Source organism: Leucoraja erinacea, chromosome 1, assembly GCF_028641065.1.
Source record: "Leucoraja erinacea ecotype New England chromosome 1, Leri_hhj_1, whole genome shotgun sequence".
NCBI classification, from domain to species: Eukaryota; Metazoa; Chordata; class Chondrichthyes; order Rajiformes; family Rajidae; genus Leucoraja; species Leucoraja erinaceus.
Genome location: NC_073377.1, coordinates 115,462,299 through 115,487,313, shown reverse-complemented (window position 1 = coordinate 115,487,313; position 25,015 = coordinate 115,462,299). Strand labels below are relative to the sequence as shown.

Here is a 25,015-nt window from a genome sequence, read left to right as displayed (position 1 = left end):
CTCTCTGGGTGAAAAAGTTATTTCTCACCTCAGTCTTAAATGACCTCCCCTTTATTCCAAGACTGTGGCCCCTGGTTCTGGACTCGCCCAACATTGGGAACATTTTTCCTGCATCTAGCTTGTCCAGTCCTTTTATAATTTTATATGTTTCTATAAGATATCCCCTCATCCTTCTAAACTCCAGTGAATACAAGCCTGGTCTTTTCAATCTTTCCTTATATGACAGTCCCGCCATCCCAGGGATCAATCTCGTGAAACTACGCTGCACTGTCTCAATCACAAGGATGTCTCTCAGATGTGGTCTCACCAGAGACCTATACAACTTCAGAAGAACCTATTTACTCCTATACTGAAATCTTCTTGTGATGAAGGCCAACATTCCATTAGCTTTCTTCACTGCCTGCTGTACCTGTAAGCCAACTTTCAGTGACCGGTGTATCGCTGCACCTCCCCATTACCTAGCCTAACCCCATTCAGATAATAATCTGCCCCCTTGTTTTTGCCGCCCTGCAACCTTCTAACATCCGTTTCACAGTTCACACTGCCACCCAGCTTTGTGTCATCCGCAAATTTGCTAGTGTTGCTCCTAATTCCCTCTTCCAAATCATTAATATATATGGTAAACAGTTGCGCCCCCAACACCGAGCCTTGCGGCACTCCACTCACCACTGCCTGCCATTCTGAAAAGGATCTGTTCACTCCTACTCTTTGCTTCCGGTCTGCCAACCAAATTTCTATCCATGTCAACACCCTACCCCCAATACCATGTGCTCTAATTTTAGTCACCAGTCTCCCTTGCGGGACCTTATCAAAGGCTTTCTGATTGTTATGTTGCCAGGGGTAAACGGGACGAAAAAGGTTGGGAACCCCTGATCTAAAAGGTTCACCTTTCCTTTTACATAATGTTACTGAACTGTTACCTGTAAAAAAAAAAAAAAAAACAATTTTCGGGGTGTTTAAAAGTCTTGTTGAATATTCTAATGTTGGAACTCGTTAAAGCTGTAAAATGACAAAAAGATGGAAAAATAACAATCCTAACACTGTGCTCAAATGAGCTGACTTTGCACAATAATATGGAGGATCAATATTTTGATGGGTTCCCAACAAATGACATGCTTCATATCATTACACAGATCAGTGTTAAGTCAAATGCCAAATAAGCCCACAGCAATGGGTAACCAAACTGCCTTTGTAAAAAATAAAACAGGGATTCAAGACATCCCACTGTAGATGGGACTTTTGCAGTCAATTCATATTAATAGCTGCAAAGGAAGGTTGCTCTAAGCTTGATTATAAACATATTTTTGATGAGACTCCCTTAAAAGCTCCTATCAGCTCATGAGAGATTCAAATATGTTGGTGTAGTAGAAGTTGTGTGTCCTCACATGTGAATTGGCAAAGGCTAACATGCAGAACAGCAAGCAAGTGGGGAGGTTGAAGGCTTTATTGTTGGAAGAGACAAGAACTACAGAAGACACGAAGATAGACTCAAAGTGCTGGAGTAAATCAGCGGGTCAGGCAGCATCTTCAGAGCCTGAGTAAGGGTCTCGACCTGAAACGTCACCTATTCCTTTGCTCCAGGGATGCTGCCTGACCCGCTGAGTTACTCCAGCATTAAGTGTCTATCTTCAATGTAAACCAGCATCTACAGTTCCTTCCTACACATTCTTAACAGCCTTGTGAAGTTAAGTTCAGATTCCTGATCAAAGTGGGCAGAATTCCTAAATAACAGAGTGGGAACAGAATATAATTGGTTTCCTAGAAATAGAGAGAAACAGAAATGCAGGCAAATTGGACGAGCTCAGAAGAGTATCTTTTCCGGCAAGGACGTGTTGGGCTGAAGGGCTGGTTTCAATGCTACGTGACTGATTCTAAGAAGCTTATGCAATCAAAAATTAGATGAGAAAAAATGTCTTCACCCTCAGGATAGTGGCTTTGAATTCTGGCCTCAGAGGGCTGTGAAGATTCAGTTGCTGAGTATATTCAGGACAGGCAGGTGATCAAACATGAATTTTGTATGTTTCTTTGTAATTTTGTATATTAGAAACACACATTCTTCTAGACTCAAGAGTATATGTCAAAACCCTATTCCTATTTCTATATCATATGACTTTTCCGTTGTCCTGCACAATCTTTCCTTTCAGGCATGTAGCCAGCTCCCTTTTGAATGCTACAATTTAATTTGCGTCCATTACTATCCTGGCCATGTATTCCACACCCTAATCACTCGCAGCGTCAAATTATTTTCCCTCACATCATTTCTTATTCTTTTGCCAATCACTTTCATTCCAAGCTTCCTAATCCATGACCCATTTGTCAAGCAGTTTATTTCTATCTACTCTAGGTACACTTATCATGACATTATACAACACTACCAGATCTCCTCAAAACCTCCTCTGTTCAAATCTAGCCACATAAAGTCCCTCATCCTGAAATAATTTTGGTAAATTTCTCCTTTACCCTCTACAAAGCCTCTGTATTTTTTCCCAAAACTGGACATAAGACATCTGACAAATGATGCAGCCAAATAACTGCCTTTGTTGGTTTTAGCATTGTAAACTGCAAAAGCTTTGGTCAGAAAGCAAATACTTTGCACTCTGTTGTGAAAATATACAAAGTCCTCGAATGGGCTCAGTAGGTTTCCCTCGACTCTAAACTTGAACCACACATCTAAAACTAAACAGGAAGTTTAACTACTTTGGAGCAATATCAGAAACATGGATCATTGTTCTCACATTTCTTTAAAGCAATCAATCTTCTCAAAAAGGTCACACGATGAGAGGAAGTAATCTTTTCCAGAAGGTCATGATACGCCAAGAAAAGCTTTGCAGAAATTATTTTTCTTCCGACAAATGAAAAACAAGGCAAAAACCTTTTCTTTATTAATTCCAGCATCTCTGAACTTGTAAATACTTTAAGTTGGGGTTGGTTAGAAGACAGTTGAGAAGGTGTGAAAATGTATCTCATAATCAGTGTTCCAGCAGTCTGACATCATTGTTTATCTCAACATTCACACAGCACTTGTAAATTGCTGTCTCTATCCTTCAACCCTTGGAGTTTCTCTGGAGTGTGCAAGAAGAGTGTAGAGAAAACATAGTTCTATTCATTTGCCTTTAATATCAGTTTTGAGAAAGATTGGAGAGGATGAACACTACCAAAAAAAATAACAATATTTGAAGTACTTTTAGTCTTCAGTCACCAGGACTATGTGTGAAATATGCCCCACTGTCATTTTATCTGACAGTTTCACCACAGGTGCTACAAAAGACCCTTAAGTTACAACAAACTGATACCTTGCTGTTCTTTGTATATTTACTGGGTTTGGAGGTAAATATATTTAATGGTTGCATCTTAATTACAGTGAATGATCAGAAGAAAACTTGGGGGGAAAATGCCTAAAGGTCCTGTCCCACTTGGCCGTCATTTGCGTGCCATTTACGCGACCTGGTAGCGTGTGGGTAGCGCGGGACGGGTGCATGGAGTGGCTTGGAGTATGGAGTTGCGCGCAGTATTGCGCAGCCCGCCAGGATTTCATCCTGTACGAAATCTTCGCGCGCCACCGGCCTGTCGCGTAAATGGCGGCCAAGTGGGACAGGGTGACGTTTCGGGTCGAATGGGTGAAGTTTTGGGTCGAGACCCTTCTTCAGACTGAAACATCATCCATTCCTTCTCTCCAGAGATGCTGCTGGTCCCGCTGAGGAACTCCTGCATTTTGTGTCTATCTTCAATTTAAACCAGCATCTGCAGTTCCTTCCCACAGATTAATTTGGTCTGCAGCTTGCTACTTTTAATTCGCCTCTTTTTTTTTGAATAGGGGCATTACATCTGCAGTTTTTCCAATTGCTAGCACCACTCAAGAAACTGGAACATTTTAGAAAATCACCATAAATATCATAAACTGGGTATTCAAATGACGTCACGCACTGCAGACGGCTGTGCGGACGCATGATGACGTGCGCGACAGTCAATACCGGCCCGTCGCGTAAATGACGGCCAAGTGGGACAGGCCTTTAAGGGGGCTATTTCTTTTGACCTATTGTCATTGTTACAGCAAGAGTTAGGAAGATGCTTAAATGGAGATCTCAATACACCTAAAGTCAGATATTCTCAGTTTCAACACATATCTGCCCATAAGCTGAACAATATCAGAGGGGTGGAGAAAGGACTGATGTGTTCCAAATAAGCCAATGCCTTATTTCTGACCCCATGCCAGGAAGTGATAGGATTGGGTGCCACTACGAAATTCTATTCCCAACTTTTCCTCTCGATTAAGAATTTACAGAAACTTTCTAGGTTTACTTTGCTTCAACTGTGGCTCAATTGCAAGCATTTTTGTCTCTGATTCTGATGGTACTGGATTCAAGTAGAGACAAACAGTGAAAGTGTAACCATTCTTATCACAACCTAAAACCAAGGGCCATCTGCCCCTACAGATGGACACAAAATATATCACTTCTTCTTCATTAGATGGACAGGCTATCGATCAATATTTGCCTGTCTACCCATTTGCTGTTCCATACTTCCTACTTTACACCAGTGGCAATTTTATAAAAATAAGAAATTGGTTTTAGAATGCCCCAAAGTGCAAAGTATCACAAATTTCTCTCTGCGTAGGTGCATGAACCTAGATTTGCCACCTATCTTAAAATGAAAGTTAAGTCGTTCAGAACCTCCTCTATTCAAATCTAGCCACATAAAGAACCTTTAAAGAACATAAAGAACCTTTAGTTTCATAACAAAATGTAAGTGCGTTCGCTGGTATTCTATATGATCTCATGGGAAAGAGCGTAAATAGAACAGCAAAGGCAATGTACAACAGTAGGAGCAACCTTTGCTGCAATATAGTGATTATCAAGCATAAAATCAGTGAATATACAGTGAGGTAAAGATGGATCCAGATACAGAGCAGCGATGACTGAATGGCAAGTTTAAGGGGGGCTAAATGGACATCTCCTGTCTCGACAGAAATACGTCTGAACTTTTGGAACAAGGAAACAATAGCAAAACCATTAAATGAAAATGTAAAAAATCTGTAAGTGCCATATATCTGAAATAAAACACAGAAAATGCTGAGAACATTCAATAGGTCAAGCAGTATCTGTTAAAAGGGAAACAGAATTAGCATTTCAGGTTCAAAACCCTTCATCAGCATTGATCTTACAAGAGTCTCAGATTAAGTCTCGTGTCTTGAGAGCAGTCAGTATTACGGTCGCAGTAAGGCATTTGATAAGATTCTGCATGGTAGGCTGCTCTGGAAGGTTAGATCCCATGGGATTCAAGGAGAGATAGTTGAATGGATAGAAAATTGGCTTCATGGCAGGAGGCAGAAGGTAATGATGGAAGGTTGCTTTTTGAACTGGAGGTCTGGGACCAGTGGTGTACCTCAGGGTTCGTTGCTGGACATTGCAGTTAATCATCTATATCAATGATTTGGATGAGAACGTACACGGCATGGTTAGCAAGTTTGCAGATGACACAAATGTGGGTGGCATTGTAGATAGTGAAAATGCTTGTCAAAATTTGCAGCAGGATCTTGATTGGTTAAGCAGGTAGGCTAAGGAATGGTTGGTGGAATTTAACAGAGAAATGTGAGGTGTTACATTTTGGGAGTACTAATGTAAACAGAACCTACACAATCAACGAATGTCATTGAGGGGGTATTGTAGAGCAGAGGGTCTAGGAGTAGAGGTACATAGTTCATTGAAAGTGGTATCAAAAAGGCTTTTGGCACATTGGGCTTCATCAGTCAGAGCAATGAGTATAGAAGTTGGGAGGTCATGTTGCAGTTGTATAAGACATTGGTGAGGCCACATTTTGAGTATTGTGTTCAGTTTTGGGCACCGGGTTATAGGACAGGCGTTGTCAAGCTCGAAAGGGTGCAGAGAAGATTTACGAGGATGGTGCCAGAATTCGAGGCCCTAAGCTGTCGAGAGAGCAGGCTAGGACTCTATTCCTTAGAGCACAGATGGATGGGGGGTGATCTTATAGAGGTGTCAAAAATCCCGAGATGAATGGATTGGGTTGACGCACAAGAGTCTCTTGCCAAGAGTAGGGGAATCGAGAACCAGAGGACATAGGTTTAAGGTGAGGGGGGAAAGATTTAATAGGAACCTGAGGAGTAACTTTTTTTACACAAACGGTGGTGGGTGTATGGAGGTAGTCGAGGCAGATACTATCGTAAAGTTTAAGAAACATTTAGACAGGTACTTGGATAGGACAGATTATTATCTAAACGGTGGCCGATTGGGAAAGGGGGAGATGCAGCGAGACCTGGGTGTCATGGTACACCAGTCATTGAAGGTAGGCATGCAGGTGCAGCAGGCAGTAAAAAAAGCGAATGGCATGTTGGCTTTCATAGCAAGAGGATTTGAGTATAGGAGCAGGGAGGTTCTACTGCAGTTGTATAGGGTCTTGGTGAGACCACACCTGGAGTATTGCGTGCAGTTTTGGTCTCCAAATCTGAGGAAGGACATTATTGCCATAGAGGGAGTGCAGAGAAGGTTCACCAGACTGATTCCTGGGATGTCAGGACTGTCTTATGAAGAAAGACTGGATAGACTTGGTTTATACTCTCTTGAATTTAGGAGATTGAGAGGGGATCTTATAGAAACTTACAAAATTCTTAAGGGGTTGGACAGGCTAGATGCAGGAAGATTGTTCCCGATGTTGGGGAAGTCCAGGACAAGGGGTCACAGCTTAAGGATAAGGGGGAAATCCTTTAAAACCGAGATGAGGAGAACTTTTTTCACACAGAGAGTGGTGAATCTCTGGAACTCTCTGCCACAGAGGGTAGTTGAGGCCAGTTCATTGGCTATATTTAAGAGGGAGTTAGATGTGGCCCTTGTGGCCAAGGGGATCAGAGGGTATGGAGAGAAGGCAGGTACGGGATACTGAGTTGGATGATCAGCCATGATCATATTAAATGGCGGTGCAGGCTCGAAGGGCCGAATGGCCTACTCCTGCACCTAATTTCTATGTTTCTATGTTTAGAGGGATATGGGCCAAATGCAGGCAGATGGGACTAGGGTAGATGGAACATGTTGGCCAGTGTGGGCAAGTTGGGCGGAAGGGCCTGTTTCCATACCGTAAGACTATAAATCTATGACTTTATCCAAAATGTTGATTTTTTTTTCTATTTCCACATCTGTTTCCTGACCTGTTGAGTGATTCAATCAATTTCTGGTTTAATTCCATAAATCCAAAACACTGCTGAACTTCAAACTTTTCACTGAGGTGTCTAGAAGTGCTTTTCATTAAATGATTTGCTCTACAATGTGACAGGATTATTGTTCAATGCAAGTCATTTAAAAAAAATGTTAAACAAGTTATTAGTTTGCTCAATAATCTAAATCTACAAAAGTAATTTTAGATATTGTCAAATCAAATCAAATTTTAATCAATTAAAATTTTAGATAAATATTGTCAAATCAAATGGAAAAATCATGTTCAGGGCTTAATTAAGCAGATAACAAAAAAAATAATGAAAAACTCACAAAAAAGTAGTGTAGACATGGAAATAGGACTATATCTGTGAGCGTGAAGAAAAGACCCTCTGCAAACAAATGTTCCAGTGGTGGAAGATCAGAGGTTTTCACTTTTCTGATACTGGGCTGCTCCCTGCTGCTCACAACTGGTATCTGCTCCACTGCTAATTTTGAAAGTGCTGTCCTCAGCTCCAGGCTTAACCCTTCAGTGTCCTTGTTTTCCTCACTTAAAGCTTTAGTTACGTCAGCTCCTTCAGCAGAGCAGCCAGCTCCTCCTTCAGATCCCTCTTGGGTAGGCTCTTCATTTTTGCTGTCCTTCTTTTCCTCATTTAAATCTTTAGTTACGTCAGATACTTCATCAGAACAGCCAGCTCCTCCATTAGATGCCTTTTTGGTATTGTTATTTTTGTTCCTCGTCCGTTGTCGCAGCTTCTGCCTACGAATCTTGTCATCATTGTGAATGTGGACAGGTTCTCCAAGTTTGTTCTCCAGGTGCAGCATCTCAGGTGGAATGCCTTGATGGTCTATGCTTTTCCTAATGAAGTTCTCCACAGCTAGCGGGATGCTAATCTCACAAAGCTTGGTCCACTGGCTCACCTGCCAAATAAAAACACAAATATATTGTTCCAATCAAATGCTTGCATTAGTTGTCAACTCAGAGAAGATTACAGCATACCATCACAGTGAAGAGCACGGAGATGCTTTTAACATGCTTTTTGTTATGACTTTTCAACATAATTGTATAAGGGGTAAGATCGTTGTAAAAACAAGCCTGAAGGCTTTGTGTCTCAATGCAAGGAGTATTCGTAATAAGGTGGATGAGTTGAACGTGCAGATAGCCATTAATGATTATGATATAGTTGGGATCACGGAGACATGGCTCCAGGGTGACCAAGGCTGGGAGCTGAACATCCAGGGATATTCAATATTCAGGAGGGATAGAGAGAAAGGAAAAGGAGGTGGGGTAGCGTTTCTGGTTAGAGAGGAGATTAACGCAATGGAAAGGAAGGACATTAGTTTGGAGGATGTGGAATCGGTATGGGTAGAGCTGTGAAACACTAAGGGGCAGAAAACGCTGGTGGGTGTTGTGTACAGGCCACCTAACAGTAGTAGTGAAGTTGGAGATGGTATCAAACAGGAAATTAGAAATGCGTGCGACAAAGGCAAAACAGTTAAAATGGGTGACTTCAATCTACATATAGATTGGGTGAATCAAATTGGCAGGGGTGCTGAGGAAGAGGATTTCTTGGAATGTATGCGGGATAGTTATCTAAATCAACATGTAGAGGAACCAACGAGAGAGCAGGCTATTTTAGACTGGGTATTGAGTAACGAGGAAGGCTTAGTTAGCAGTCTTGTTGTACGTGCCCCCTTGGGCAAGAGTGACCATAATATGGTTGAGTTCTTCATTAGGATGGAGAGTGACATTGGTAATTCAGAGATCAGCAGAGGAGGACAAAGGGATTAATTATGAAAGGAAAAATAGATTATGAAAGAAAACTGGCAGGGAACATAAAAACTGACTGCAAACGTTTTTATAGATATGTGAAAAGAAAGAGATTAGTTAAAACAAATGTAGGTCCATTGCAGTCAGAAACAGGTGAGTTGATCATGGGGAACAAGGATATGGCGGACCAATTGAATAACTACTTTGGTTCCGTCTTCACTAAGGAAGACATAAATAATCTGCCGGAAATAGCAGGGGACCGCGGGTCAAAGGAGTTGGAGGAATTGAGTGAAAACCAGGTTAGTCGGGAAGTGGTGTTGGGTAAATTGAATGGATTAAAGGCCGATAAATCCCCAGGGCCAGATAGGCTGCATCCCAAACTACTTAAGGAAGTAGCTCCAAAAATAGTGGATGCATTAGTAATAATCTTTCAAAACTCTTTAGATTCTGGAGTAGTTCCTGAGGATTGGCGGGTAGCAAACGTAACCCTACTTTTTAAGAAGGGAGGGAGAGAGAAAACGGGGAATTACAGACCAGTTAGTCTAACATCGGTAGTGGGGAAAGTGCTAGTCAGTTATTAAAGATGGGATAGCAGCACATTTGGAAAGTGGTGAAATCATTGGACAAAGTCAGCATGGATTTACGAAAGGTAAATCAAGTCTGACGAATCTTATAGAATTTTTCGAGGATGTAACTAGTAGCATGGATAGGGGAGAACCAGTGGATGTGGTGTATCTGAACTTCCAGAAGGCTTTCGACAAGGTCCCACATAAGAGATTAGTATACAAACTTAAAGCATACGGCATTGGATGTTCAGTATTGATGTGGATAGAGAACTGGCTGGCAAACAGGAAGCAAACAGTAGGAGTAAACGGGTCCTTTTCACAATGGCGGGCAGTGACTAGTGGGGTACCGCAAGGCTCAGTGCAGGGACCCCAGCTATTTACAATATATATTAATGATCTGGATGAGGGAATTGAAGGCAATATCTCCAAGTTTGCGGATGACACTAAGCTGGGGGGCAGTGTTAGCTGTGAGAAGGATGCTAGGAGACTGCAAGGTGACTTGGATAGGCTGGGTGAGTGGGCAAATGTTTGGCAGATGCATTATAATGTGGATAAATGTGAGGTTATCCAATTTGGTGGCAAAAACAGGAAAGCAGACTATTATCTAAATGATGGCCGATTAGAAAAAGGGGAGATGCAGCGAGTCCTGGGTGTCATGGTACACCAGTCATTGAAAGCAGGCATGCAGGTGCAGCAGGCAGTGAAGAAAGCGAATGGTATGTTAGCTTTCATCGCAAAAGGATTTGAGTATAGGAGCAGGGAGGTTCTACTGCAGTTGTACAGGGTCTTGGTGAGACCACACTTGGAGTATTGCGTACAGTTTTGGTCTCCAAATCCGAGGAAGGACATTATTGCCATGGAGGGAGTGCAGAGAAGGTTCACCAGACTGATTCCTGGGATGTCAGGACTGTCTTATGAAGAAAGACTGGATAGACTTGGTTTATACTCTCTAGAATTTAGGAGATTGAGAGGGGATCTTATAGAAACTTACAAAATTCTTAAGGGGTTGGACAGGCTAGATGCAGGAAGATTGTTCCCGATGTTGGGGAAGTCCAGGACAAGGGGTCACAGCTTAAGGATAAGGGGGAAATCCTTTAAAACCGAGATGAGAAAAACTTTTTTCACACAGAGAGTGGTGAGTGTCTGGAACTCTCTGCCACAGAGGGTAGTTGAGGCCAGTTCATTGGCTATATTTAAGAGGGCGTTAGATGTGGCCCTTGTGGCTAAGGGGATCAGAGGGTATGGAGAGAAGGCAGGTACGGGGATACTGAGTTGGATGATCTGCCATGATCATATTGAATGGCGGTGCAGGCTCGAAGGGCCGAATGGCCCACTCCTGCACCTAATTTATTTTGATAAATACACACTTAAATTTGCTATTTGGTAACAACGCCACACAACAACAACAACACAACAGAAATTATGTAAAAAGAAAAACATTCCCTCATTAAATGCATTTTCTGAGCTCATATACTTTTGTTGAAGAATAAAGAGGCAGTACAGTGGTGCAGCTGGTAGAGCAGCTGCCTCACAACGCCAGAGACCTGGTCAATATTGACCTTGCAGTGCTGTCTGCGTGGAATTTGCACGTTCTCCATGACCAAGTGGGTTTACTCTCGGTGCTCCAGTTTCCTCCCCCATCTTAAAAGACATGCTGTTCTGTACATTAATTGGCCGCTGCAAAATTGCAAATTTGAAATTGAGCCAGCTGTTTTGTTCACACCCAGTCCCACAAGCATCAATGTGACAATAATCAAACATTTTATTTTACTGATGTTCACAGGGTAATAAATACTAGCACAGTTCATTCCTCTACTCATCTTCAGAGTACCACGCAATCTTTTACCCTCACACAATAGAAGGGACAGGACAGAAGTTTGACTCAACCTGACATTTGTTAGACAGTAACCAAATCAGTAGAGCACTCCAGAACTGCGTTTGAGTGCCATCCCAGATTTCTTTGTGCTAGGTATGACAAGTTTTGTAAAATATTTTCCATTACAATAGCCGTTCTACAAAGTTGCAATAGAAGTCTTACAGAAATTGTATTGTATTGTATTCAAATTTATTGTCATTGTCTCAATTTGAGACAACGAAATGAATTTCCCATACAGGCAGTATCATTAAAAAAAATCACAAAAAAAATAAAATAATAATAAATAAATAATAAAACATATTAAAAATAAAATTGAAATTGAATAAAAAATAAAAAAAAAGCACAAACACAGAAAGTCCACGACACAACATAATATAAATGGCACCAAGGTGAGGATGGCACCATAGTCCAGCCAGCCTCCCCTCCGTGTTCATCCGTGGTCGGGGCCTTCCGAGCACCCGCAGTCGCCGCCCCGGGTGGCCCGATGTTCAGGCCCTCACGCCGGGCTGGTGGTGGAACGCCGACGCCGAACCCCGACGATGAACATCCTCCTCCTCAGCGGCCCGGACCCCCAGATCAACCGCCTCCCGCTGCCGGAGCCTGCAGCTCCTGAGTCCACAGGCTGAGCCGGGCAGAGTCATAGGACCCCGCGCTGTCCATCAGCGCCGCCCGCGTTGGGAGCTCCACAAACCGCAGCTCCATGATGTCGGTGCAGCAGGTCCAGCACTCCGGGCTCCAGACGGCGACCCCTGGTAAGGCATCGCCAGCCCCGCGATGTTCCAGCGCTGTCCCGCGGCTGCTGGAGCTCCAGTCGATCCCGGCAGGAAGGCCGCGCCAATCCAGGTAGGTAGGCCGCTGTGGGGGGAGGGGGGGGGCGAGGACGCGACTCGAATAATAGTCGCGTCCTCACCAGGAAGCGGCTGAAGGACGGTATCCCCCGCACCGTGCCCTCTTCCCCCACATAAAAACACCAAAAAAACACAAAAAAACACACTTTTACATAATTAAATAAACAAAAAAACAAAAAGATACCGGGCTGTAGGTGGAGGCTGCTGGCACCAGCGCCACCTGAAGTACAACAAATGTGTGCACATGTAGATATTTAATAATGTGTGAGAAAGAACAGCAGATGCTGGATAAAATCGAAGTTCGACACAAGATGCTGGAGTAACTCAGTGGGTGAGGCAGCATCTATGGAGAGAAGGAATGGGTGACGTTTCGGGTCACGACCCTTCCTCAGACTGATGTCGGGGGGGAAGTATCAACTTCTCGACATCGGTGAGACCAAGCGCAGGCTCGGCGATCGTTTCGCTGAACACCTCCGCTCAGTCCGCTTAACCTACCTGATCTCCCGGTTGCTCAGCACTTTAACTCAGCACTCCCGGTTGCTCAGCACTCCCATTCCTAATCTGACCTTTCTGTCCTGGGCCTCCTCCATTGTCAGAGTGAGGCCCAGCGCAAATTGGAGGAACAGCACCACATATTTAGCTTGGGTAGTTTACACGCCAGCGGTAATGGCCTTCCTATTGCCCTATATTTTGATTTGTACCCATTCCCATTACAAATTTCAATCTGCCAAGTTTCACCTAGGGCTTAATATCCTTTTGCTAGGATATATGCCCTACTTTTCCTCCCATTTTTTGTATACGTCCGCAAATTTCGGTATATTACACTTGGTTCCTCCTCCACTCATCCTAGTATAAATGGTGAACAAACTGGGGTCCCAGCACCGACCCTTGCGGAACCTGACCTCTCTAATTTCAGATAGCCCTTGCTTTCTCCATCCTTCCCCTCCCCTTCCCAGTTCTCCTACGTCCTACTGTCTCCGCACACTTTCTATCTTTTTCCCGCCCCACCCCCGACATCAGTCTGAGGAAAGGTCTCGACCCGAAACGTCCTTCTCTCCATAGATGCTGCCTCACCAGCTGAGTTACTCCAGCATTTCGTGTCTACCTTAGATATTTAATAATCTTGATACAGTCATGACTAAAAGTACAACATTTAAGCCAATGTGCACATTTGATAGCATTTTGTAAATAACCCACAGCATGGAGACAATGCCCTACACAATCATAATCTGGCATAATACATTTATTTGGATTTAAAGGACTACGGTCTTAAAACAATCCAAACATTATGTCATTGTTCATGTTTTTAATGATTTCCTACTGACTTTCATCTCTTCAAAATAGGTGCTAAACTAGCCTACATGTGACTCGAGAGTCAATCATTTTTTTGTCATATGTACTGAAAGGGAACAATGAAATTTATTACTTGCAGCTGCTGCACCAGGTATTAAACACAATACTCAATACATAATATAATAAACAGATATTTTAAAAAGTTCAATAAAGTGGCGTTTTGTACTTGGAATTAGGAATTTAGTTGGAGTTCATAGCGTTCCATAGCCTGATGGTTGTTGGGGAAAAGCCGTTCCTGAACCTGGATGTTCATAGTATTCAGGCTCCTGTAACTTCTTCTCAGACCCACGCCATGTGATTGACACTGAAATGACCTAGACAGCCACTCTGTTGTAGGAGGCTCCCCAAGGAGTAATAAATGTTTGTCTCCCAGCAATGCCACAATCCTGAAAGATGAATTTTGAAATAACCCCACTTTGAAGTTGGGAAGCAATACCAATCGTTCTTGCATTCAGAATTTTTCCAAAATAAATGGAAAGGTAACAAGCAAGAGACAAGAACCTCAGCAGAATTTAATCCTTCAAGTGGGGCATTTAATCCTATGCGACCTGAGTGCACAGAGCTTGAATAGATACTCCGCAATCATCTTGGTATCAGACTCAGACGGCAAACTTTCGGGCATAAAAAAATTCCAATGATCAAGTTCACCATCCACCAAGGGGAAATATGGCTCTTTCCCCAACCACACTGATGCCAAAAAACAAGGAAAACATCCTTCAGCTATTAAACCCAAACTTTTTCTAGAGCAAGCACAACAGGGCAAGAAACCTTAATGCTCATATTGTACTCCCTCATAATATACACACTCAAAACAACCAGGTCTTGAAAATAAGATCTGCACATAACAGTATTAAATCTTATGTCCAAGTTGAATTCTTGTCAACTTGCCCCATTTTAAGTTCCAATGTGAAGCTAAGCTGCCGATCCAACACTGAGGAAGCAGACCCAGCACTGAGGAAGTATTCCATAGTCAAAGGTGCCGGCTTTCAGATCAGGCCTTCAGCTGAAGTTCTATTTAATGAACTTAAAATATTGTATCTCATAATTACTCTTAGGATAGATCTTCACTTTAAAAGCACCTCACATGCATTATAAACATGATGTAAACCTGATTTTATGGCACTTTAGGAGCACCACTGGTAGATAAATTAACAGAGACTGTATTGTAGCTTTACTGGATTTTATCTTGCACTAAACATTATTCCCTTTATCATGTATCTGTACAATGTGGATGGTTCAATTGTAATCATGCATTGGCTTTCTGCTGACTGGTTAGCACGCATTATACATGACAATTAACTAAACTACAGTTAACAGAAGCATGAAGTAATAAATGCAATACAAGAGCTTAAAATGGAAATAATCTAAATTATTTTGATTCACATATCCATTATCCTCAAAGCTGCTTTATTTGAAGATTAAAGTTGGTCCACTGCACATGTGCAATTCTTCAGAAAACGATTTGAGCAAAAATGTTTAATTCCTATCTATAATAATGTATCAACATTCCTTAATAAATCAGTAGTAAAAGACAAGTAAAGTTCAAACATGCTTTCAAAGACCTCATGACTGAACAAAGGCACATGATGCATTTTTACACTACAAAATACCAAATATGGAATTGAAATACAGCAAAGGAAAAATAAAACGTTCTCCGTTTTTTCTTTGAGGCTATTTTATGTTGGATTGCTTCCAGTAATGGAGAACTGATTTGACTGAGATTATTTCCAAGTGTAAAATAGATTTTACACTGGCCTCTAAAACTCACCTATAAATAGCATTGCAGCAAATAAAAAAAGGTTTTAATATTCAGAATAAAAATTAATAGTAAATGATATCTTAAAATCTAAACTCATTCACTGAAGTCATTTTAAACCGATGCACATTCATGAGGAAAGAGAGATCAACATCTGAACAGGCCACATTCTTCTCAAATTATTTACTGCCAATAAAATGCAAAACCTTTTTAGTTGCTACTTAGAGAATAACTGCTAAGATTGCTAAGATTTCTTACTCAAAAACTCTCTGAAAAGCAGTGTAAATACAGGGGATTTAGCATGCGGATAGTAAAATATGCGATTTGTGCACCATGGTTCTCCCTACATCTGATTTATTACATACAGAGAGCCCCTGGGACATGCAGTTGTGTTCTGTAATGTGTAAAACAGTCGACAGGCCACACATACAGAAGAATGATCTTGCAAAACTTGCTTCTACACCTGTTAATAAGCAGAATAATCAGCCATTTATTTACACATTTATTACACTTGGGGAAAACCGGTCTACTGTGGCGCCATCTGGTGGTTGAGCCACTTATGTCAAACCCTCGTCAGTAGAGGTGGAACAGTCACGTGACTGAATTTGGCGGGAGTTTGCGAGGAAGATCGGCAACAGTCCTGTGTGATGTGTCTACTGGTCAGCTGAGACCGATCATCCCTGCAGCTTGGCACTGCCGGGTGTTCGGCATGATTCATGGTTTGGTTCACCTTTCCACTGGGGCGGCGACAGGGTTGGTGGCGGCCAGGTTTATGTGGCACGGGTTGCACAAGCAGGTCAGCAACTGGGCCAGGGCGTGTATTTCCTTCTAGACGTCCAAAGTCCAGCGTCACGTCAAGGCGCCCTTGCAGTATTTTGCCTTATCTCACCGGCGGTTTGATCATATACACGTTGACATCGTGGGTCCGCTGCCCCCATCCAGGGGTGTCACTCATTTTCTCACTGTTGTGGATCGCTTCACGCGGTGGCTGGAGGCTGTCCCGCTCGCTGATACCTCTGTTGCGACGAGTGCATGTGCCCTCGCTGCCCACTGGATTGCTCGTTTTGGTGTGCCGGTGGACAACTTGGCTGACAGGGGTGCGCAGTTCACCTCCGAGTTACGGTCTGCCATGGCCCGGCTGTTGGGAGCTCAGCTACATCAAACCACGGCTTACCACCCGCAATCCAACGGTTTGGTCGAGCGGTTTCACCGACACCTGAAGGCCTCCTTGAAGGCGCAGCTCACGTGTCCGGATTGGTTGGACGAGTTGCCGTGTGTTCTGTTGGGGATCCGCATGACTCCGAAGGAAGACTTAGCTATTTATTCTGCTGAGTTGGTGTATGGTGCCCCCACTTACAGTTCCGGGGGATTCATTCCGGCAGAACATGGGCAGCAACCCCTGCTGGTGCATCTCCAAGAAAAGATGGACTCACTTTCCCGTTCCGTTGTCCCGTCACGGACTTACTCCCACGCACTTCCCTTTTGCCCTTATGAACTTCCAGTATGTTTTCCTGCGTTGTGATGCTCACCGGACCGTATGAAGGGCCTTTCCGGGTGCTGCAGCATAGCGCCTCGACTTTTGTGCTTGACATGGGGAGCCGGCGAGAGACTGTGTCGGTTGCTCGCCTTAAGCCGGCTCATTTGGACATTAGTCAGCCCATGCAGGTGGCCCGTCGGGGGCCTCCATCGTCCCGCCCGCTTCTACCCGCACCTTTGCCGGTTGCGTCTGCCTGCTCATATTCACCCTCCATAACCCCTCTCCCCTCCCTACCTCCCTCCTCTCCCTCTATCCCCCTTCTCCCCTTATCTCCCTTCTCTAAGATGGCGGACTGCGGGGGTGATGCGCCGTTGTGTATGGCTGCTCCTCCTGCAGTCCGTCCTTTCTCCCTTTTTTATTTTTATTTTTAGTCCTGTCCGTGGGAACTTTTAATTGGAAGTCTTCTTTTATGTGGTGGGTGGGGGGGAAGGGGGGGGAAACTGTTTTAATCCCAGTCCTACCTGGTCGGAGATGCGGTTTTCTTCCGAACCGCTTCTTCGTCCTCTCTGTGCGGCCTACCATCGAGCTGGAGCAGCGCTGGAGCGACGATTTCCTGCCGGGATTACAGCTTCGCCGGCGGTGCAGATGCTGGGACACCAGCACCAACACGGAGCGGGCGATGGCTTACCGGATCGCCTTCGGGTAAGCTCCGGGGCACTGGGAACGCCGACTGCAACATCGCTGAGCTGCGGCTGCAGAGCGTCCAGCCGCGGGCGGGCGGCACTGGATTTCAACACCACGGGGCCTGGTGTCCGAGTTCGCCAGTGTCAAAGGTCCGGCCAGCGCGGCCTGAGAACTTTGGACATTACAGTCTTCAGGGAGGAAGCGGCCGCTTCAGTCCAGGCCGCTGAAGAATGTTCACCCGACGCCGATGATCCAGCTTCGCGGCAGAGGGCCTGAGAACATCGAGTTGGCTGAGGAGGCCACATATAGACCCCGACCTCGGGTGGACTATGAGGGGGAGAACTGGATATTTTTAGTGCCTTCCCTCACAGTGAATTCTGCTGTGGGGGGACGTTTCATGTTGATTTCTATAGTGTACTGTTCTGTGTCTTTTTTCTTTTTTCTCTTTTTTGTTTTGCATGGATATATTGACATTTGATCTGTTCAATTAATTTAATCAATCTCTGTAAAGCACTTTGGTTCAAATACTGGTTTTGTTGAAAAGTGCTATATAAATAAAGATTATTATTATTATTATTATTATTTCTCCGGTTCTGGGGGGGGGGGGGGTGTTATTTGGCGCCATCTGGTGGTTGAGCCACTTATAGATTGAACCCTCGTCAGTAGAGATGGAATGGTCACGTGACTGAGTTTGGCGGGAGTTTGCGAGGAAGATCGTCATCAGTCCACAGGTGTGTCCTACAGCAGCAGCAGAGACCTTGCTCGAGCTCTGACTTAGTGTTTAACAGTTGTATTTGCCAATAAACATCGTTTTATTCACACGAGTAAAATTTGCAAATGCATTCACCTTCATAAACAACAATCGCTATGCTTTGAAAATAGTTTATAATCTGCATCTTGCTTGAAATGCTTGGCAGTAAGGTGCCATCCTTTTAAATTCACACTAATTTTCTGCTTAATTCCCTAACCATAGCCTCCTCCAGACCTAAAACTCTCCAAATTCTTTCTTATAATTCTGGCCTGAAGTGCATCCCTGATATTCTTTAATACATTAGTCATTAAGTTCTGGAGTTCCCTCTATTAACCTCAGAAGGATCCTGAAGGATCTTCCGAAAATCTACAGCTGTGAACCAAGTATTTAGTCGTATGTCCCAATCTGTTCTTTTGTATCTCTCTATTAAATTTAAGAAACCTGGTTGTTTTATCACTTCAAAGACAGTAGACAAATGCTAATTGTTTTTGATGGTATTGGTTTATTATTGTCGCATGTACCGAAATACATTGAAAATCTCTCTTTGTGTGCTATTCAGTCAAATGATACTATAAATGAGTAGAATCAAGCCAAACACAACAGGTTGCACAAAGAGAACATTTCAAGGTGCATAATATAGTGTTACAACTTTACAGTGTTACAGATACAGAGAAAGTGCAAAATAAAAAAAGGGTAAGGGATGCAATTGCTATGTTGGGAGATGAGGACTTAGCTAATGAGAAAACATTCATTACCAGTGGGACAGCATGGTGGCGCAGTTGGTAGAGTTGCTGCCTCACTGTGGCAGAGACCCAGGTTCAATACTCACCTCAGGTGCTGTCTGTGTGAAGTTTGAACGTTCTCCCTGTGATTGTGTGGGTTTCTTCCGAGTATTCCCGGTTTCCTCCCACATCTCGAAGAAATGGGATTTTGTAAGTTAAATGGCCTCTGTAAATTTCCACAGTGAATGAAAAAGTGGGGATAACACAGAACAAGCATGAACAGATGTTAAATGGTCGGTGTGGACATGGCCGAAGAAGACTCTGTTTCCATTTTATAGCTCTCAAAAACAGTCGTGGAAAATCTGCTCCTGCATCTGAAGCCAAAAGCTTTCAAGCTTTTGTATCTTCTGTATGTTGGCAGTGGGAAAAGAAAGAATGACTAGGATGTAAATGGTCCTTGATTATGTTGGCTGCTTCCTCAAGGTAGAGTGGTGTAGATGGGGTCCACAACTCTTTGCAATATCTTGTGGTTTTGGGCTGAGCTGTTGCCAAACCAATAGGATGTTCTCTATGGTGCAATTATATCAGCTGATAAGAGTAATTGAAGACATGCTGAACTTCTTTAGTCTTCTGAAGAAGTAGAGGCAGTGGAGTCCTTTTTTGGCCATAGCTTCAATGTGGTTGTCCAGGGCATATGGTTGGTGATATATATGCCTAGAAACTTGTAGCTCTCGACCATCTCGTCTTCGATATCCTTGATACTGATTGGGGATGCACCCCATCTCATTTCACAAAGTCAGTAGTGAGCTCCTTCATTTTACTGGCATTGAGGTTGAGGATATTGTCTTGACACCATGTTACTGAGCTCTCTACCTCGTTCCTGCATTCTGTTTCGTCATTTTTGAGCAATGGAGTTAGAATGGAATTTGGCTGCACAACAATCACGAACTGTACAGCGAGTTCAGTAAAGAGTTGAAAACACATCCATGGCGGGGCACAGGCGTTAAGCATTATTGTGGATGATGTTCTGTCGCTCATCCTCGCTGATTGGGGTCTATGGCTTCGGAAGTCAAGGATCAAGTTGCAGATCCAAGTGCTTGGAGATGTGTTTGATGGAGATAATAGTAATAGTCAATAAGTGGGAGTTTGATGTAGGTATCCTTGCTATCCAAATATGCCAGGGATTAACGTAGGGCCCAGGGGGATATTGTCTGCCATGGGTTGGCGGTATTAAACAGTGGCGCAGTGGCGGCACAATGGAGCAGCGGTAGATTTGTTGCCTTACAGCGTCAGAGACCCAGGTTCGATCCCGACTACCGGTGCTGACTGTGCGGAGTTTGTACCTTTTCCTGTAACCGTGTGGGTTTTCTCCAGGTTCTCCCGTTTCCTCCCACATTCCAAAGTCGTGCAGGTTTGTAGGTTATTTGGCTTCTGTAAATTGTCTCTAGTTAGAAGGATGGAACTAGTGTACGGATGCACACTGATTGGTGTGGACTTGGTGGGCCAAAGGGGATGTTTCCATGCTGTGTCTCTACAGTCTAACGTCTAAAGTAAATCAAGGCTGTCAGGGAGGCTGAAGTTGACTTGTATATGACCAGCCTCTCAAATCACATCATGATGGTGGATGTCACATCCACCTGATGGTAGTCATTTGGATCAATTCATAGAATTGCTCCCTACAATTCCCTACAATTCCCTACAATTCCTGAGACAGAGACTGACCTATTCATCCTAGGTCTCCTCCATTGTCAGTAACATGCAAACTGGAGGAATAGCACCTCATATTCTACTCAGGTAACTTACAACCAAATGGTATGAACATTGAATTCTCTAATTTTAGATAACTAACAACCACATCCACTGTACCTTTCCCCCCTCTGTATCCTGTGCCACATATAGATGTGCATCTTTTTCACCCACAATCCCACACCCCCCAATCCCTTTCCACCTATATCCCTTCCACTGGCTTCATCTTTCATACCTCTACTCTCCTTATCTCACTGCTTTTCATCTATGGCTATTATCCAACCGCCTGCCAATGAAACCCGCCGCTCACCGTTATCCACTTATCACATGTGGGAAGGAACTTCAGATGCTGGTTTACACCGAAGATAGACACAAAATGCTGGAGTAACTTAGTGGGACAGGCAGCATCTCTGGAGAGATGGAATAGGTGACATTCGGGTCAAGACCCTTCTCGACCAGAAACATCACCCATTCCTTCTCTCTGGAGATGCTGCCTGGCCCGCCGAGTTAATCCATCCAGCATTTTGTGTCCACCTAACCCTTGCAGGCTTGTGTTCCCTCCACTTCTCTTCCAACTTTCTTCCCCCCTACAACAATCAATCTGAAGAAGGTTCCCCACCCGAACCTTTGCTTATTCGTATCCTCCAGAGATGCTGCATGATCCACTGAGTTACTCCATCACTTTGCGTCTTTTTTTAAGCCATAAAATCTTCCTGTCTGTCAGCAGCCAAATGGCGTGCTCCAGCTTCTATTTCTTATGTTCAAAACTGTAAGTGTAAACAATTTCCTTTAAGCTTAATATAAAACTAGCCAACTAAAAACTAATTTGTGCACTACATAAGTGATTACTAGATTGGAATTAAACCTAGGCGAGCATAGCTTCAAGCATTGCTTCCCCACTTGACTCCAACCAGAAATTTATTTTTACGCTTTCTCATCAGTTTAACCATATACAGCATAAAATAAATTAGTCACTGTTGACAAAACAAAAATTCACATTAGAAAACAAAGGAAGTTTAGTTGACAGTCTCACCTGGGCTGGAAGGTCATGGATTCACTCCCCTCTTGCCAAAATTTAAGCATAACAGAGAAATTGCTGTACCAGGGGAATAAGTAATCCTCTGATGAGCGACAAAACCAAGTACTTATTACTTTTCTAGTTCAGGTAAGTAGTCAAAGGACTATTACTTGATGGAAGGATGCAGCATGTAAACAAGCCCTTCGACCCACCGTGCCCACGCCAACCGCTAATCACCCATCCACACATGTTCTATTACTTTTGCATCTACTCCCTGCAGACCAGGGGCAATTTACAGAGGCCAGTTAACTTACAAACCCACAAATCTTTTGCATACGGAGGGAAACCGGAGCACCCAAAGGAAATTCATGCACTCACAGGAAGAATGGGCAAACTCCCCTCAGACAGCTCCTGTGGTCAAGATCGAACCCGAGACTCTGGCACTGTGAGGAGGTAACTCAACCAGCTGCACCACTTTGGAGAGCAGTAAGTTCTATTAATGTTCTGGTCAGCATTCCTCCCACAACTTCTAAAGCAGGTCATCTAAGCTTACATCACCCATCCGATCATTTTAATCTCACAGTACCATACCAATTTAAAATAGGAAAGAAAATCACTTAGACCATCACATCTGTAGCTAATTCTTTGCAAGTGTAATTTAAAAATAACGTCAATATCACTACTCTCTCCTCAAAGCCCTGTATCTTCCTTGAAGCAATGTTTTGACACCTTTTCTTTAAAGGATGCAAAGTATTCATCTGCTCCTTTGGCAAAGCATCAGGCATAAATATGCACCCTGGCCAGTGTTGCTTGGTATGCTATTAGGCAGCGTACAATCAAAGTCAATAGTACTAAATATCAGGGCAAAGCAGTGTGCTGTTGATAATACATAGTGTGTTTAACACTGCAGGAGGTGGATGTCTCAGCAATGAATTTCCTTCAGTCCTCTGTAGTAAAATAGAATTATTGGTACATGAACGCTTCAACATCTGTTATATTACCATATAAATAAGTTAAATCTCTAGCTCAGAACCTCCAGTGGTGTTTTCATCCATACTTTTTAGAAGAATGGTACATGTCACTAGTCAGTCTGCCAAAACAGCATCTGTCTGTCAAATCTGATATGTGTCTTTTCACAATACTGGAGAGATTTTGAGGAACGAGATTATCATTCAGTTTTTTAACACCAATACACTGTTCTTAACAAAAATCTACCCATCATGTGAAACCTTATAAATAACAAATATAAATTAGGTAACTTCATGACCGAAAGTCAAAAACATTTTTCATGACAGACAAATCTTCATCATTTCACCACCAATTTGGACACCAGAAATGTGACATTAAAAGCACTGCCACATTTAGTCATGACTCATGAATATTTAATTCATAAATAATCATATGGCCCCTCATACATATATGCTTTGATAATGATCTAGGAAAATATCTTCCTCAATACCAGGAGAAAAATACTGTAAAATAAAGGCAATACAGTTCAGTAAAGATCCCGTAACGGTGGTTGTGCTTGGTGTCCATTGTCACATCGACCGTTATCGGGGTGGGTACCTCCGTAAGCTAAATCGCGGAGGCTCCAAACCTCTAATGCCTTCTAAAAACCCAACGAGGTATCATATGGTAGCAGCGATTTTTGGACTAGTTAATTATTTTATCTTATGTTCCAGTTTGATGTATCAAAAACATTGTGGTGTCAAAAACGCAACGACCGTTTACGATATATTGTCCGACTTTTTTTAAATCAATTAAAAAATTGTTGGATATAAATTGGTCATCATAAATTGGTTATCAGAAACGGAACCAATCTTAAATTTGGCAACACACTGTCTCTTGTTTATCTTTCGTACGGACCAAGTCGCCAACTTCATTCCTTCGTGTCAACTTCCGGAAGCTCCACAACGACCTTTACGGAGACATTTTGGAACTAATTGGAACTAATTGGACAATTGGAACTAATTTGGCCAAGTGGAACTAATCAGCTCAAAAGTCAGCCCAAATCAAACGTTCTGACGAATCATCGGCCATCGATAGCTCAAATCCATAAGATAATGTACTATTTAGATCACATTGGTGAAAATGTATGGTTTTCACTAATAATGTAACGTTCGTTTTCTGAGACATCAAACCTTTCAGTGTCCACCGCAACGTACGTTTGTGTGTATGATCGTGTAATGAGCGTTGCGGTGTCCACTCAGATGGATGCAGTATTCTATTACATGATCAGGTGAATGAAGTGGAATCGGTGTTTGCAATTTTATTGTTCCATGTAGTATTCATAAACGGAGAAAGGAATAAGAAATACGTGCACTTACTGTGCCAACCAGGTCACTGATGGACACCACGCAACAACCGTTACACAAAATGTATTTGCCATTTGTGTATACTGATGCCATTTTCGGACACTTGCCATCAATATGCTATCTTTTCTTATATATTTTGTTGATACTATGTTAGTCATGAACCCAATAAAGTGCACGTCAACCTTTTTGAAGGAATTTGAAATTTGACTCCTTTTGTCACATTTTTGTGTGCAGTATTGTAAAAAGACACATATGCTCTGGGAAATCCCATCACAGGATGTTCCCTGAATGAATTATGAAGCATAAATAAAAGCAATCACACCCCAGACCATCACACAAACCAACCTCCCTTTCATTGACTACATCTATACTTCACACTGCCTCGGCAAGGCCACCAACATAATCAGGGACGAGTCTCACCCCGGTCACTCCCTCTTCTCCCCTTTTCCCATCAGGCAAGAGGTACAGAAGTGTAAAAACACACACCTCCAGAATCAGGATAGTTTCTTCCCAGCTGTTATCAGGCAACTGAACCACCCTATCAACAACTAATGAGCGGCCCTGAGCGACCTACCTTATTGGACACCCTCAAACGATCTTTAACCAGATTTTACTGGACTATATCGTGCACTAAAAGTGATTCCCTTTCTCGTGTATCCCAAATTATCTGGAATTTGATGGTATTTCCTGAAATTTTCAAAAATGCTTCCTGCGTGCTATTTGTTGTTGTTTTTTTTCGTGGGCACACGTTAACAACACTAAGGACAAGGAAACAGATCTAAAACAGATCGATGTAACTACACCGTATCTGCCTGCTTCTGTTACTCACTTGTACAGTGTTATGCAAGGCATCTTTCGTTGCCTCCAACAGCTTTCGTTGTCTTCATTTTTTTCAACCTGCTCTCATGTGTCATGTCTCATGCTCTAAGTCTCTGCTCTCTCTCCCTCCCTCTCTCCCCTTTCCCTCCCTCC

The 25,015-nt window shown here is 43.0% G+C and overlaps 1 protein-coding gene across 2 annotated transcripts in view; it reads right to left on the bottom strand.

Moving 5' to 3' along the window:
* gstcd (glutathione S-transferase, C-terminal domain containing) overlaps positions 1-25,015 on the bottom strand; it is a 219,554-nt gene that overhangs the window by 191,225 nt on the left and 3,314 nt on the right. For both annotated transcript variants that reach the window (XM_055641751.1, XM_055641758.1), the window contains exon 3: positions 7,494-8,081. In XM_055641751.1, coding sequence (XP_055497726.1) covers positions 7,494-8,081 — 588 coding nt within the window. The remainder of the gene's footprint in view (positions 1-7,493; positions 8,082-25,015) is intronic.